General features: G+C 39.9%; 1 protein-coding gene across 11 annotated transcripts in view; it reads left to right on the forward strand.

The window, feature by feature from the left end:
* NTNG1 (netrin G1) overlaps nt 1-14,594 on the forward strand; it is a 202,848-nt gene that overhangs the window by 141,834 nt on the left and 46,420 nt on the right. For 6 of the 11 annotated variants that reach the window (XM_064147078.1, XM_064147084.1, XM_064147081.1 and 3 more), the window contains exon 5: nt 2,202-2,228. In XM_064147078.1, coding sequence (XP_064003148.1) covers nt 2,202-2,228 — 27 coding nt within the window. Of the gene's footprint in view, nt 1-2,201; nt 2,229-12,552; nt 12,619-14,485; nt 14,546-14,594 lie in introns of all 11 variants that reach the window. The other 5 variants (XM_064147089.1, XM_064147080.1, XM_064147086.1 and 2 more) reach the window with 2 other exon arrangements.

Genomic DNA, 14,594 nt, shown 5'->3' on the forward strand with positions numbered 1-14,594 from the left:
AATCACACAGCCCTTCAGGCCAGCAGGTGTTGTGTTTTCATTATTCTTAGCCCAGGAAGCACTTATCACTATGAATTCATTGAAAATTTTGAAATACAGTAAAATGAGGAGAGCAGACTTGCAAGAATACCTCTTCCTTTGCTACAATCTGTTCAGGAGAGAAAGGAAAGGATATTTGTATGTGTGTGTAGGAGAGCAGGAGGCTGGAGGCGGGGGCGTATACCCAGGGGAAATACAAATACCATTTTGCAGTGCAAGTGTGAGTGTGAGAACACAGTATCTGTGTTTTACCTCATGTTTGTGCAGATTCCATCAGTCTATAAAGGAAAACTAATCCTGCTAATTTAAAACAGCTACATTGACTTACCGGAATGCAAAAGGCTGCTGCTGAAACTTCAGGGGAAATTGTTTTCAATTTGATTGCCTTTTGGACATTAAAGACAAAGAGACATAAGTTCTCTTGTCATAGAATCATAGACTCAACCAGATTGGAAGAGATCTCAAAGATCATCCAGTCCAACCTAGCACCCAGCCCCAGCCAATCAACCAGACCATGGCACTAAGTGCCTCAACCTGTCTTTCCTTGAACACCTCCAGGGACAACAACTCCACCATCTCCCTGGGCAGCCCATTCCAATATTCTATACATTATCCTACCTGAGAAAAAAAAAAACACTTTTTTTTTGCTTTTAGAACTCTAACAGCACTGTTCTTCAATGATGATCTTTTTATTTAGCTTTTAGTACCTTGTGATTTTAAAATTCTGGAAAATGCAATGTTGAGCTCAGCAGAACACCTAAGTGTGGGGGGCTTGGTTAGCAGCAAGTGCTGCCTCCAGTGCAGTGCCCAGTGTTCTGCCAGCTCACAGGTTCCATAGGCTGTGAAACCAGAGAGCTGGAGTTCTACCCCAGGGCTGCTGTGGTGAAAGTCAAAAGATTTGTTTAAGGTGGCCATTCTGCAAATGCAATTACCTCAGAATTGTCTTAGTCATGGCACGAGTTAGAAATGTTCCCAACTTGGCTCTGCAACCTTGCTTACAGTGAATATCATTTATCCCCATGACATTGCCTTGCTCCAGTTTGCTTAATTGCAGAATGAGGTCAGTGCTCTCTCCGAGTAAGACAGAGCTTCAAGATAGATGTTGAAAGAAGTCTAGCAGATGTTTAATGGAGAAACAGATTTCTGCAGTAAAATGCCTGCCTGCCATCAAAAGTCAATAAAACTTACAAAAGGCAAACTGTATTTAACTGAAAGGCTGCAAATATCCAGCATTTAAACACTGATCTGCAGTTTGTGACTTGAACCCAAGAGAACAGCGATAGTGCCATTAGCAATGCTATTTAATCTAAAGAAGATGGCATTCCAGGAAAAGATTTCATGGCCATATTGTTGTGCTTCACACCTTCCCAGACACACCTGACAGCAAACTGCATGTTGGTACTGCATCATCTAACATGAGGTCTTGCATTGCTAATCCAACAGAGGAGTTTTACTCCCCAGAAGCCTCATCACTTCTAGCAAATCTCACCTGCCTCTGGAATGGTTTCCTGCATTAATTCAGCTTAGAAATTTAAATGAGAGCAAAGGCGGGGTGAGGAGGGAAGAAAAAAAGAGGGGGGAGGGGGAAAGGAAGGAAAAAAATCTATATGAGGCTTAGTCAATATGACCAATCTAATGCATTAGATTGTTAGGCTCAATTACATTTTTTCCCCATAGCTTCATTTAGATAACTGTCAGGTGAAAGAGGAGAAAAATAGTTCTGTACAGCTAATGCAACAGAAGGCATCAAGTGATTTAAGCAGCTGGCCAAAGCAGTTAGCAATGCATCTATCCCTTGGTTAAAGTGTTCTCCTAGTTCTGCATAATACATGCATGAGTGATATTTTTATCTAGAGCATTAAAGCTAATGGCTGGTGAGCTGAAATACAACGCTGTGCTGAACAAACTCATGAAGTTCACAGAGCTGGTGTAGGTCCCAGAAATACCCATCTGTCAATACATTTTAGTGGTCCCTGCAGCCTCGTACTGACAAACCTAAAGAGTCTGCATTTTTCAAAGGGCTGGGTGCATACTGGCAGTTGCTGGGGTGCTGATAGAACGTTCTGAAAATTAGGAGGAAATTGTTTGCAGAGTTTGAGCTGCAATAGCTCAGCCAGCGACAGAAGCCAGCTAACTCGACTTTGTTTCTTCTCTCTCTGCAGGTATACCCAGTATTTCCAGTATCGGTAGTAAGTAATACAACTAGTATTGTTTTGCATTGTCATTCAGCTTCTTGGAGCTAATTTCCCACCATCCCTTTCTGTTGGGGAAAATGTTGCCCTGAAAACGTGCTCTGTAGTGCAGGAGCTGCGTGGTGACCTTCCTCTGTGGCATCGCTGTGTAACCGCGTTACGCGGGCAGAGAGAACGTCACTCGCCACGGCACATCTGCCCTCAGCCACAGGTTTTCTGATCAGTGCTAATCAGCAGATGAAAGCCAAGTGCTGGCAAACTCAGTGTAGTACTGAGAGCTAAGACACTGTTCCACAGAAAATATTTGTTGAGCATCTTTGGGGAACAAACAAACAAGCAAGCCTGTTTGCTCGTAAGATAAAGCTATAGGACCATTCGTTTTCACGCGTGTGTGCATGTGCAGATCTGAAGAGCAAGTGGAAGAGCTTGCATTTGGTGAAGGAGCTTAGCAAACACAGTGTGCCTGCTGGAGTCTACTCCAGCGGCCTTTGAACTGCTCTTTACTCCACAAAGTAAACACAACTGGGTTCCTTCACAAAAACCTGCTTTCCTGGGTGCAGTTTTAGAACCCAAATATTACACTTCAGCAAAACCATATCTCGGTTCTGTAAAGAACTCCTATATCAATGAAACTGACGATTCATTGAAGCACTTGCAGAGAACAAGTGCACAGTAGCTCAGCTGTGAATCTTAAAAGGGGTCTGTATCTGAGAAGTGCACGCAGTCATGGCACATTAACTGATGACAAATAAAGCAGGGAGGTAGAAATTGAATCCTGCTGCAACCCACGACCTCGGCTTTGCAGGGTCTTCAGACAACTCGTGTGATGTGCAACTATCTCCACGATAGAATAGCACAGTAGGAAAATGCAATTTGCCATATCTGGTATCCAACTGAAAAGCTGCTAATAATTTGAGTAAAACTGTTCTGCTTCTTATGATGCGGCATCAGGTCTGTCGATTTATAAATCAGCTCGGTTTACTTAAGCTCATGAGCGGCACTGATTTGTTAAGCTCTAGACAGCAAGTTAAATGCCATCAGAACTAGCTGCCTTGCAAATAAGGGCAGCAGTAAAAAGCTGAATGCCATGGCATCTGTTTTGCAGCTTTGAACAGTGAAACAGCACCAATGACAATGCAAAGGAAAGCCTTCAATCTTAATCACATCGTTTGCCTGCTGTAATATCTTCTTGGGCGTTTGCACAAACGTTCTGTTTTCAAAACCTTTTTGTAACCCAAAAAACATCAACTAAATAAAAGGTTTATGCCACTGTTCTCGGGAATATTCAAGAACAGAAACAGGATGAATGGGAAAATAGCTCTTTGGAGTTTGGTTGTGCTATAGATTCTTAGAGTACTGTGTTGCATGGACTATATGGTTGTGTTTTCACTTCACACTCCATACAGCCTTTGTCACCACATCTACCATTTCTGAGCATCAGCAGATGTTGGCCTTTAAAAACTTAATAGGGAAACTCAAATACCTATTAAACAATGGTGACCTGAAAGGATGCATTGTTGACCTCTTTGTATTTCACACTGGGGTGATCAGTACAGTTTATCTGCTGCAAAGGGAGAAGATTCTGTTTAGCATTCCGCAGGGAATATAAGAGCTTCGGCAAGTCTGTGCTTTAATCTGCTGTAAATGTCTTGTAATAATACGTGGTAGAATTCAATACATTTCTTTACCTACCTGGAAAGGATGAAGTATGAGCATCTCTTCATAAGCACAACTGAATACTGATACTCTGCTTGGCTTTTTTTTTCCTTTTTCATGTGTGGTTTTTTTTTTCTTAAATAGCTCAGGGGGGAAATAGCTCTACTTGCACAACGTTCTGAGCATCTCTTCTGTAAGATAGAAATGGCAGAATTATCGTTAAACAAGGATAGAACCCATAAATTTCTCCTGGTCTCTAGGAGAGTTTAACAGAAGTACAATTAACACATAAAACCAAACAAGATTAATTAGTTGTCACTGCTTTAATGGATTCTGCATGATTTCTTCTTTTGTCTATGCTAATACAATGTTTCTGTTCACATCAGCAGAGTTTTTTCCCCTATCTGGGGACAGGAAGTTACTCTCAGGAGATGGAGTTTGGATTTTATTTTGCCTGTCAGCAAACACTAACAGGAGGGGGTACTGGCTTTTGTGCGAGTCAAGCTTTTCCTAGGGCATAGGGAAGATGAGGTGGGGGGTGGGGGGGCATGAAAGCTAAACTGCCAGCGTACAAAGAAGATGCCATTGCAAGTGATGTTCACTTGACACTTAAGACTGCAGTGAAAGCAAGCAAAGAAAAAAACACTTGCCTGTGTGCACATATATGTGTCATTCTCTACTCCTTTTCCACCTGAAAGCATCTTGTATTCAAGCAGCTCATCATTAAAGACTGAGCATAAAGGAGGAGTGGTCATTAAGTAAACATCCTTTCTGATCATCTAGAAGAAAAAAAAAAATATATATATATATATATATAATCTTGTTTTAAATAAAACAAATCAGAGCTTTCCCATTAAGGTCATTTGTACCTGCTGTTGTCTGTCAGGTTCTCTGATCATTTCCAGCATTCTTGATTCCAGTGTTGGCCCTTGCAGCATTTTTCAGCCATGTCTGGAAAAATACTGGTGGAAGTGTTAGCAATTAATGAGTCCCAAAACCCATTTTAAGCAATGATGACATACAAGGTGTAAATAGTCTAAAACCTACAATCTTTTACTTGCTGAAATGACGATTGCACACTTTTACATAGACCAATGCCTCGACATCTTCATCGCTGTTCCCAAATACTGGAAGTTACTGATCTCTACATGTATGCCTTCAAAAAGCTGAACCTTTTAAACTAGAGCTTCTAGCTTTTTTTTTTTTTCCTGTAGAGCAGAACTCCACTAATTATGCTAAGCAGTTTGTTATAAAGGGTATAATTAGCTACAGGATAGGATAGACATGATGTGCAAATAGCTCTGTGTGGGTGATTATCACCTTAAAGCCTGCTGGTGGCAGATGAGTCAGAGTTTAGAGACAGACCATGCACCCAAGTGCAAGATGCAATCACGATCCTCAGACGGTATTTTCTGCTTTGTTCTCCATGGTTTTGTTCTCTTTCTTTTTGTAGCCAATTTCAGATTAAGATAATTATTCTTTTTAACCATAACGAATGCAAGAGACCACAGTGAAAAAGAAGAGCAAATGGGCATTCTTCTGTTTTATTGTTTTCTTCACCTTGACAGATCTAGGAGGGGTTTTTTTGGAACTAAAATGGTGTCAGGATGAGTGTAGCTTCGTTTGGTTTATGTATTTATTATGACATTTTAATAGAGTAAATATATAGCTTAAGAGATTGTGAAAGAAAATGCTAGCAGGGTTGTTTTTTTTTCTGGTTTTGTTGTTGTGGTGGTTTTTTATGACAACACAAAAGCATTTTGGACCTGACTTTGCCCTCTTGTAATAACTGAGAAGTTCTCTCAGCAAATTTACAGTCATGGGATCAAAGTCATTACAATGCTAAGTGCTTGGCTGGAGTAGGTACACAACGCTCACCTATGTCAGTAGGGTATAAACATGTGTAACTAGGCTGTACATTACTACTTGAGGTCAACTTTAGAGAGAGTTGTAGTGTTGGGAGGCCATTAAGACCTTTAGCTCTTTAGGATAGTAAAATAATGTCTTCAGAGTGTATATGTGCATATTATTTTGGACACACTAGCAAAACATTTCTCAATTTAGTTCTACCCAAATCTGATTTTTTTAATTACTAATCAGGCTCTTAGTGTAGGGCAATCACCTTGTCTAAGTAACTGATTATAATAACAAGTTAATTTGCACTTTCTGTACATTAATACTTCCAAGCACTGCAAATTTTTCACTTGAACAAGGAGGTGTTTTCCAGAATTACTGGACTGAAAGAAAATATTGATCAAATATTGCCTGTGTGGTACCATGGACTCGTTTGGACACTGGGTTTGACCGAAACTCAGCACTCTAAGTAGAAGATGACATCTGGGGTAGTTTATTTATCTGGCAAGATTCATACCAAACCCAGTTTTTGTTAACTAGGATTTCAGCCTCAAAGTTTCAAAGCAAAGCTGCTGCACTGACCCCAATGCTGAGTAGAAATTGTCTCTTTGCAGAGTGATTTCTAGTGCAGGGTCAGAAACTGCCAACAGTGCTCTAGGGAACACCGACAGGTTGTGGAGTAGGATTTTAGAGAGCCTTTGTTTCACCTCTTTTTTTTGCCAGATCCACCAATTTTAACAGATAAGAAGAGCCATACTCACTGTTGTACTAGACATGGCCACTGACAGTACAGTATTGCTTCACATTCTTCATCTCAGTTTGCCTCCTTCATCATCTTGGGTTAGTTGAAAGCAGCATATCAGCCAAATAATCTCTTCAATTATTACTTTGGGTTTAATTTGCTGTAATGTACAGGAAGTCACTTAATTCACAGCTACCTTTGTTGTAACCATCAATAGATAAATCAAGTGTAAGGCACTATGGAAAATAAGATACCAACATTTTGATGTGTACATCGCACCCACAACACGCAAGTTTAGCTGCAGTTACTCAAGGAAGTCTTTAGAAAGCAGACATGATCCATCCACAAAGGTGGCTTAAAATCTAATCATCTGTAAAGCTTGGGGGTGTAGTAATCCCAGGGGGGAAAAAATGCACTTCTGTGCATTCCCCTCTCCTCTTTCTTTCTGTCCAACGGACATGCAATCAGTTTATTGCATAGTATGTAGGGGAAGGATGAAGTTTCCAAATCAGCACTCTGATTTTTTTAAAAGAGGCCTTGATTGACTGTTCTTCAACCCTGCTGAATTACTGAACAATAATCCTGGCCAGCTTCAGCATCTTTGGGAAGAGAGCGCAGAATCAATCAAAAGAAAACGAAACGACCCCTGCAGGCTATCAACAGAGCCATTTACTGGTTTTGTCCTAAGAAAATACCTAAATATTTCCTTCCAAACCTACTTGAATTCATTGTTGAACCCTTGCAGATATTGTAGTGGAAATGTTTACAATTGAAGAATGCTTCATTAGTTTGAGAATCAGTCCAAGGCATTTATTAAAAGCAGTGGATTCAGTCAATGCATTTATTAAAAGCAGTGGATATTTTTTATTTCTAATCTAAAAGTTTCCAGAGCTGGATCATTGGATTTATTTTTTTATTGTTATTTTTAATTTATTAAGCCTCTTTAAGGAAAAAAAAAATCACTTTCTTTTACTCTAAGACAAAAAGTGGACACATTAAGGACTAATTGCATTTAAATTCTTCCAACAGTTATAAAAGCCGTTATGGCTGAGGAGCTGCCATAAAACAACCACATCTTCACATTTATGCAGAATTCTCCTTTCTTCAAAGGAACAGGTATGAAACTTCCTACATTGCTCCAAAAGAGATTGCCTGACATGGGCTATTTGATTCCTTTTTTTTTTCCCCCACATTTGATAAAGGGTGATTTAAAAACAAACCAACCAACCCCCCAACAACTTCTCAGCATTTCTTCTCTGTTGATAAGTGAGATTTGGTAGTGTTTTGAAAGTGCTGAAAGGCAAATTTTAAGCAAAGGTAGGTTTTGATGACTTCAAACAGACCTAAAGAGATGGAAATGCTGCAGTAATGACAGTGTGATCTTTACAAGAAGTGGTGGAATATGATCTGATATAAACACACCCAATTATTCCAGCAGTTACTGAACCTGCCATTGATTTCAGAGGACATTAACTGGTCCTAATACCTAAAACTGCTGTCCTAACTGTACTGTGCTCTGCAAACACCTGTAGATTACAATACCTATTTACTCTCAACCACTCATAGTTTAAAATAGACAGTGGCAAGGCCAGTTTTCTGTCACCAGAAACATGGACTTCTAATGGAATCACTAAGCTTACAATGACAAGTTTTATAAAGCCTTTTTTGTGTTTTAAATAGAAGTTGTAAGAAAGAGTTTCTCTCTAGGGGTCCTTATTGTAATTATAAATTAAGTAAGGAACAAGAACTGTCAACACAAGTGCTCCCTGTCTGCCATTAGAGTGAGCATTATTTAAGACTTACTGATTTATTAGTAGTAATTTTCAGCCAATGCCTTGTTTGTGGACTGGGTCAGCAGGAATAGTTTAGGAGATGAAAATACACTAATCCACCAAAGAGTGGAGGTGTCCAGGCAGCAGTGTAGTCTACATCTGGTCCATCACCCACACTCTTCAGCCCAGAGAGATCATCCCTCTCAGTGGGAATACCTTTTAATTTTAGTGCCAGCTCTGCACTTGGTTAGAATCACAGAATCAACCAGGTTGGAAGAGACCTCCAAGATCATCCACTCCAACCTAGCACCCAGCCCTAGCCAATCAACTAGACCATGGCACTAAGTGCCTCCTCCAGGCTTAGCTTCAACACCTCCAGGGACAACGACTCCACCACCTCTCTGGGCAGCCCATTCCAATGCCAGTCACTCTCTGGGAAGAACTTCCTCCTGACATCCAGCCTATGCTTCCCCCAGCACAACTTAGAGTGAGAAGACAACAACGTGCCAATGTCACGACAGGTTTTTCTCATGTGCAGATGTCTGGCTGGATCAGGCTGAATCATATCCCAGGCTAACACCACGATGTAGCCCATGGAACAGAGTTCCAGGGAATATTTGAGACAGGCTGTTTAATATCATAGGTAATTCCAATACTTTAGAATTATAGAATCAGTCAGTGTTGGAAAGATCATCTAGTTCCAACCCCCCTGCCGTGGGCAGGGATACCCTACCCTAGATCAGGCTGGCCAGAGCCAAACTTCATGTACAAAGGATCCAAACAATAAAAAGGGAAATGATGATACAACTAACAAGTATTATGCAATTGCTTTCTCCCTACTTCATGAAAGTAAGTTTTTTTTTTCCACCAAATAGTCACTTTCTGCATATAATTGTCTTTGGAACAATAGTAACTCAAAACGCAGACATTTCCCATGTAAATTTAGAAGGTCTTATCTGATTTTCTGCTCAGACCTACAGCACACATGCCTCTACCCTTAGAGGTGCTTACAGTAGCTTCACTTTTAAATAGTAACACTAAAACCTACTTTTAGAAACATTTTGTAGCCCTCATTGCCCAGAATAATTGCCATGGAATGCATTACAGCAGATTTACACAGCATGTCCTATAGAACAGCCCCAACAAAAATTCATTAACTATCCTGGCAATTTATAACTTCAATTAGAGAATCATGTCCACACAAGGAACTGTTCTGGAGTGCCTTGGTTTATCTAATCAACTTCTCTATAAATAAAACCATAGTGGGAATCAATGAGACCCAGAAATATTGCCACAAGTTGCTGTAAAAGAATAATTAGCTGCTCAATGAATCTTCCCAGTGCCTATTCAAAGGATGACTCACCTGCTTCTGTGTGTTTGTGAGACTTGACTGTCAGCATTCTTTACCCTGGACAGTCTCACCTACCTTTTTAGGTTTGAACTCATCTCCATTACAATCAAACCTAACAAAAGAAAACAAAAACAAGCCCTGCAAATTTCAAAGCTAAGAAAGGCCTTAATCACAAAACCTGTGTGATGATAATGCAGTACATGAATAAGGATATAAGGGGGGGAAAAAACACACTCTTTGCCATATTATTTTTTTAAGCACTTAATAGAAGCATTAATTCTTCAGGAGCATTAACCACATTACTGAGCAGACACTGAAGACAGCAGCTGATCTCAGCTGGCTATGACCCTGAACAATCTCCTCTGACTTTGAACTTGACTCTGCTGTGAGCAAGGGACTGAAAACAAATGACCTCCAGAAGAGTCTTCTAAGGCAGTTATAATTATCACTGATAACTAGTAATAATAGCTAGCAATAATACTTAATTGGTAATCTTCAGGAACTGTAAATATGCTTTTTATTGTTCTGGGTGCCCATTAAGAAAAAAACTCAGCAAGATGTAATCTAATTTAAAGGGTCAGGGAATTTTTAATTACTCTGCACTAAGTCACAGGCTCGTTTTAAATTGCCTGCTAAAATGAGCACAGATCTATTGCACTTACAGGAGTACTAAGAAATAGGTAACACTCATTTTTCAATCATGCAGGTAATGATTTGTACCAGACAAGAGATTACTTGAGGGAATCACCATCAGAATATGATTGTACATGAAATATTAGTGATTATGTGAATCAAAGCACACCAAATATCTGATTTCCTATACCAAGCCCACAGTTCATTAAATGGCAAACATTCCAGGAGGTTAGTCCTAAGGCATTACAAAGCTTCGAGGCTGGTACTTTTACTTCTGGTGACACCTAGGCCATTTCAGTTGAAGACCATTATGCATGTGAACTCTAGTAGGTGTGCCACATAGCATTCAACAACAGAAGTAGGATGTGGGAAGCTCCAGTATGAAATGTTGCAGATTTCTGCAACAGCCCTGGTGTTGCACAGTGGCTAAAAGATAATAAGGCTCAGAGGACAGTAGGACAATGTTATCAATAAAGATTGCTTTTCCTTTCTTTACCTATTGATTTGTATATGTCTTTTCTCATGCCCACTTCCTTTAAAAGCTTTAGGTCAAGCCTAAGTGTTCTTAAATATGCAAAGATTTAAGACAGTGAAGTAGCTGTGCAGATAATTTGCCTCTGTGTGCTTGGAACTTCTTTACCGTAACCAGTCAGTCAGTGTTGGAGGAGGAGGAAGAGGAGGAGGAAGGTGGCCTCTTAGGTGCATGGAATTAGAGTCAGTGGGCTAGGGCTGGCAAACACCTCAGGAAGAGTGATTTTCCAAAACCTTTTGTTGTACACTACTATGTTTGCTCTTCCTATGTGTGTGAATTGGTGGATCTGACCAGCAGAGGCAGGTTACTTTTAATCAATACATAGACTCCTTGGGAGTCTTTCAAAGCTGAGGCCATTTTTCTCTCTTCCATTTTCTTGACTGATAAGTAAAAAGCACAAAACCACAAGAAGGTGATGTACCAGTGTGATTAGATCACAACCTGTCTGATTCAGCTGCTGAAGACTATCTGACAGTAAGTGGCACAGTGCAGGTCATCCTCCTTTACTTGGTCTCGGTATGGGTGGAGGTCTGGAACATCCAGCCCCACCCAGACAGTTTCTCTTCACCCATGACAGAAGATACTGTGGGATGTATCATGTCAGAAGATACTTCAGGATGTTTGAAGCCCCACTATTTTTGTTGGAGCTTTCCTGCGTTGTCCAGTAAGGGACAGAGCAGTGGAACACACCTTCACCAAAAGACTTGTAAGCCTAGACCCTCGACGCCAACCAAGCTGCGACAACTGCAGTGTACTCACTATTCTCATGACCTCCTTGTAGGTAGAACTGAGAACTAGCTCTTCCCCTAATAGCACTGCTCTGTGGTCTGATGTGAGCAGCTGAAATTCTGTTCAGCTCTGAAAGGACACAGCCATTGCAGTACTCACAGAAGATGATAGGAGCGTGGTTCAAATCTGATGTTCAAAGCTAGGCTGATGAAAACACAGAAAAGACTGCAACAGAAAAATAAGGAGAATATGATCACCTTTTGCCAGATCAGCACCCAATGATAAGTTTACTTTCCCCATCCTCCTTCACATACTCTCAGCTCCAACACCATTCTGCTAAAGATTATCACTCTCCACTACTCCAGCAGCTCCAAAACATACTGGCAAGGAGGTGAAGCTCTAGAGACGTAGCTAATTCTTCCACTGGGAGATAAAAGGCCTCATGTGACACATTCCATACAGTTTTTATGAAATGCAGACATCTGATGTTTTTACCAATAAAATGAAGCTGTAAAACATAGCAGCAGAGGTGATAGGAAATAGAGACAACAGCAAAAGAAGTGTGAGAGCAAAAGAAAAGACTCACTTTAGTGCTGAATATATTTCTTCTGATAACAGAAGTGTAAGTCACTCAAAATGCCCTAAAGGAGGATGCCACGGTAAGATGTGTGTCTTTGGTAAGAACTTCCTACTTGATACTGTCATTTTATCTCTGCAGAGCAGACTTAACAGAATTCATTCCTGGTTTGTTCCTGATCTTAGAACCATATATATTGGTCCAGGATATCTGTTCATCACCAAAATATATATATATATATATACACATTGTAAACCACAGAAAGCAAACTGTTATGCACAGTATTTTATGTTCATTTGGTGTTTTGGGAATCATCAATTGCTTGTTTTCTTGTTCACTGTGGAGTCATGTACTGTTCAAGTGCAACCTAGACTAGTCCAATGATGGATGTTTGTGTCTTTGTCCATATGCTTGCCTGTTTAGAACAATGTCACAGATGTAAATAACAAAACCTGATTTTTCCTGATGCATGCAGATCCTCCAAAGTTTGATAGGATATGGCCGAATATTTCTTCCCTTGAGGTTTCTAAACCAAACCAAGGTAGGATGCTGTAAAATTCCTACTGGGCTAAAGTTACTGAAATTGCTTTCAGGGAGTCCCACGTGGTGACAAAAGTAGTAACAAAGATAATCAGACTCATTTTTCTCCTGGTGCTAAGTAATGCCATTCTGTGAGAAAACAACCATGAAGCACTCCTTACCTGGAAAGGGAGCCTTGCAACACCCAGACTGCAAAAGCCTGGGGAAATAGGTGCACAGATAGTGCTGGGATACAGAAAGCCCTAGATAATACTGACCTCGTTTAAACTGCACAGGCTGTATCTGGATAGGTTTCAAAGTTTATGACTGAGTAAGATTGTCGTTGTCTGCATCAAACCCATTTTTAATGTCTTGTTTGCACTTTGTTTTCCCAAGTGAGCTGAGATCTTGGCTTCTATGCCATTCACAGGACGAGCAAGTTTTCTGCAGGAGACACTCAGTTTTCTACAATTTGAGTGCCACAAAAAAAATCACTGGCAGACTGTGATGCTGATAAGCATTCAAAGAGACAGAACAATTTTTTGAGATGACTAATAGGAGTAAGATTCGTTGTTGTTTGAAATTGCAGTCCTCTACACTTCATATTTCAAAATGATTGCTCATTATAAAAAAAAAACAATATTCTTCTGTCCTCCTTATTTACTGAGCTTTGCTCCCCAGAAATCCCTGCAGAAACCTGGCCTGTGGCTTGCTTTAACTGTTCAAAGAGCGTCCTCTCTGTGCTAGAAACATACAAGTGGAGAACAAAATAGATGAATGTGAGCAAAGTGTACTTGGAGTCTTGGGGAGTTACATTGGGAGGGCTGCAGTTAAATGCAGTGATCACAATGACCAAATTAAAGCGTACGTACATGTGCAATCTGCCACGTTCCATGTGCAAGCTTCTGTATGCCCAGCAATACAGAAACACTAATTGATCTATGCTCTCTGTAGGGATTAACAAGGTATTTCAGCCTGCATTATTAACATATGTTTTAAATTAAGCATCCCTGCTGAAGTGATACATCCCAGTAACTGTGATACATCCCAGTAACTTCATTTAGCCCATGTTATACTTTCCAAGCTTTTGCATGTGTCTCTTAAACAAAAAAAAAAGAAAGCCCAGATTGATCTCTGCTTCTCTGCTCTCTGTGAGGATTAACCTACATTATTCACAGGACTTTCTAATCAAAACATTCCCAAGGAAATGATACTTTGTGTTTCTAATGGATTTCATAGCTTAATTGTGCTGCTTGTGATCTACGACTTCATTGCAGTACAGAATTGTTCACTGATTCTCCCCCAAAGTTTTAGTGAATTTAGTTTTGACATCTTGTAATAGAGCACAAACCACAAAAAAACTTGCAGGAGTTTCTATTCGGTTTTTGTGTTTGCAGCACATTGTTACAATGTTGAATGCTCATTGGGGATTAAATGCTTCAGTCAGGGGTAAGGTATGAAGAGAATGATTAGAGAAATCTGTCTATAGCTAATATGATTTCATTGTGTTTTCTTTCTTTGTGCTATGAGGCCAGAACAGATATGCATAGTAATTTAATAAAACCCTTTACAGACCACTCTACTTACCACATAGTCATTGGTCATGGACTGGCAAGAGTCATCAAATCACCTCTGACACAAAACTGCCAGGCTGTGTAGATGCAAATTCAATTTCTTCTGTTTTATCTTGGATATCGCAGCTCAAACTGTTCAGTAGCTGATTCAGGGATATAAATTTTCCCTTTCACCTTTCCTTGAAAGGAAAAAAAATATATCTCATTGTTAAAGTTAATTTAAAAGTTAGAAAATGAAGACATTTCTTTTAATCTTTTTGCTTGTTCCTACTTGCTACCTTTTCTAATTTACTGTTCATTTTATTACCCATCCAGTTGCTCCCAAATTAGCTATGTCAACTGTTTCTTCTGTTCAAGTTGCAAACCACAAGAGAGGTAGGAATTCTTGGATTCATACAGTGATTCCATAGTACTCTGTGTTATG

The sequence above is a fragment of the Pogoniulus pusillus genome, chromosome 8, assembly GCF_015220805.1.
Source record: "Pogoniulus pusillus isolate bPogPus1 chromosome 8, bPogPus1.pri, whole genome shotgun sequence".
In the NCBI taxonomy this organism is placed as follows: domain Eukaryota; kingdom Metazoa; phylum Chordata; class Aves; order Piciformes; family Lybiidae; genus Pogoniulus; species Pogoniulus pusillus.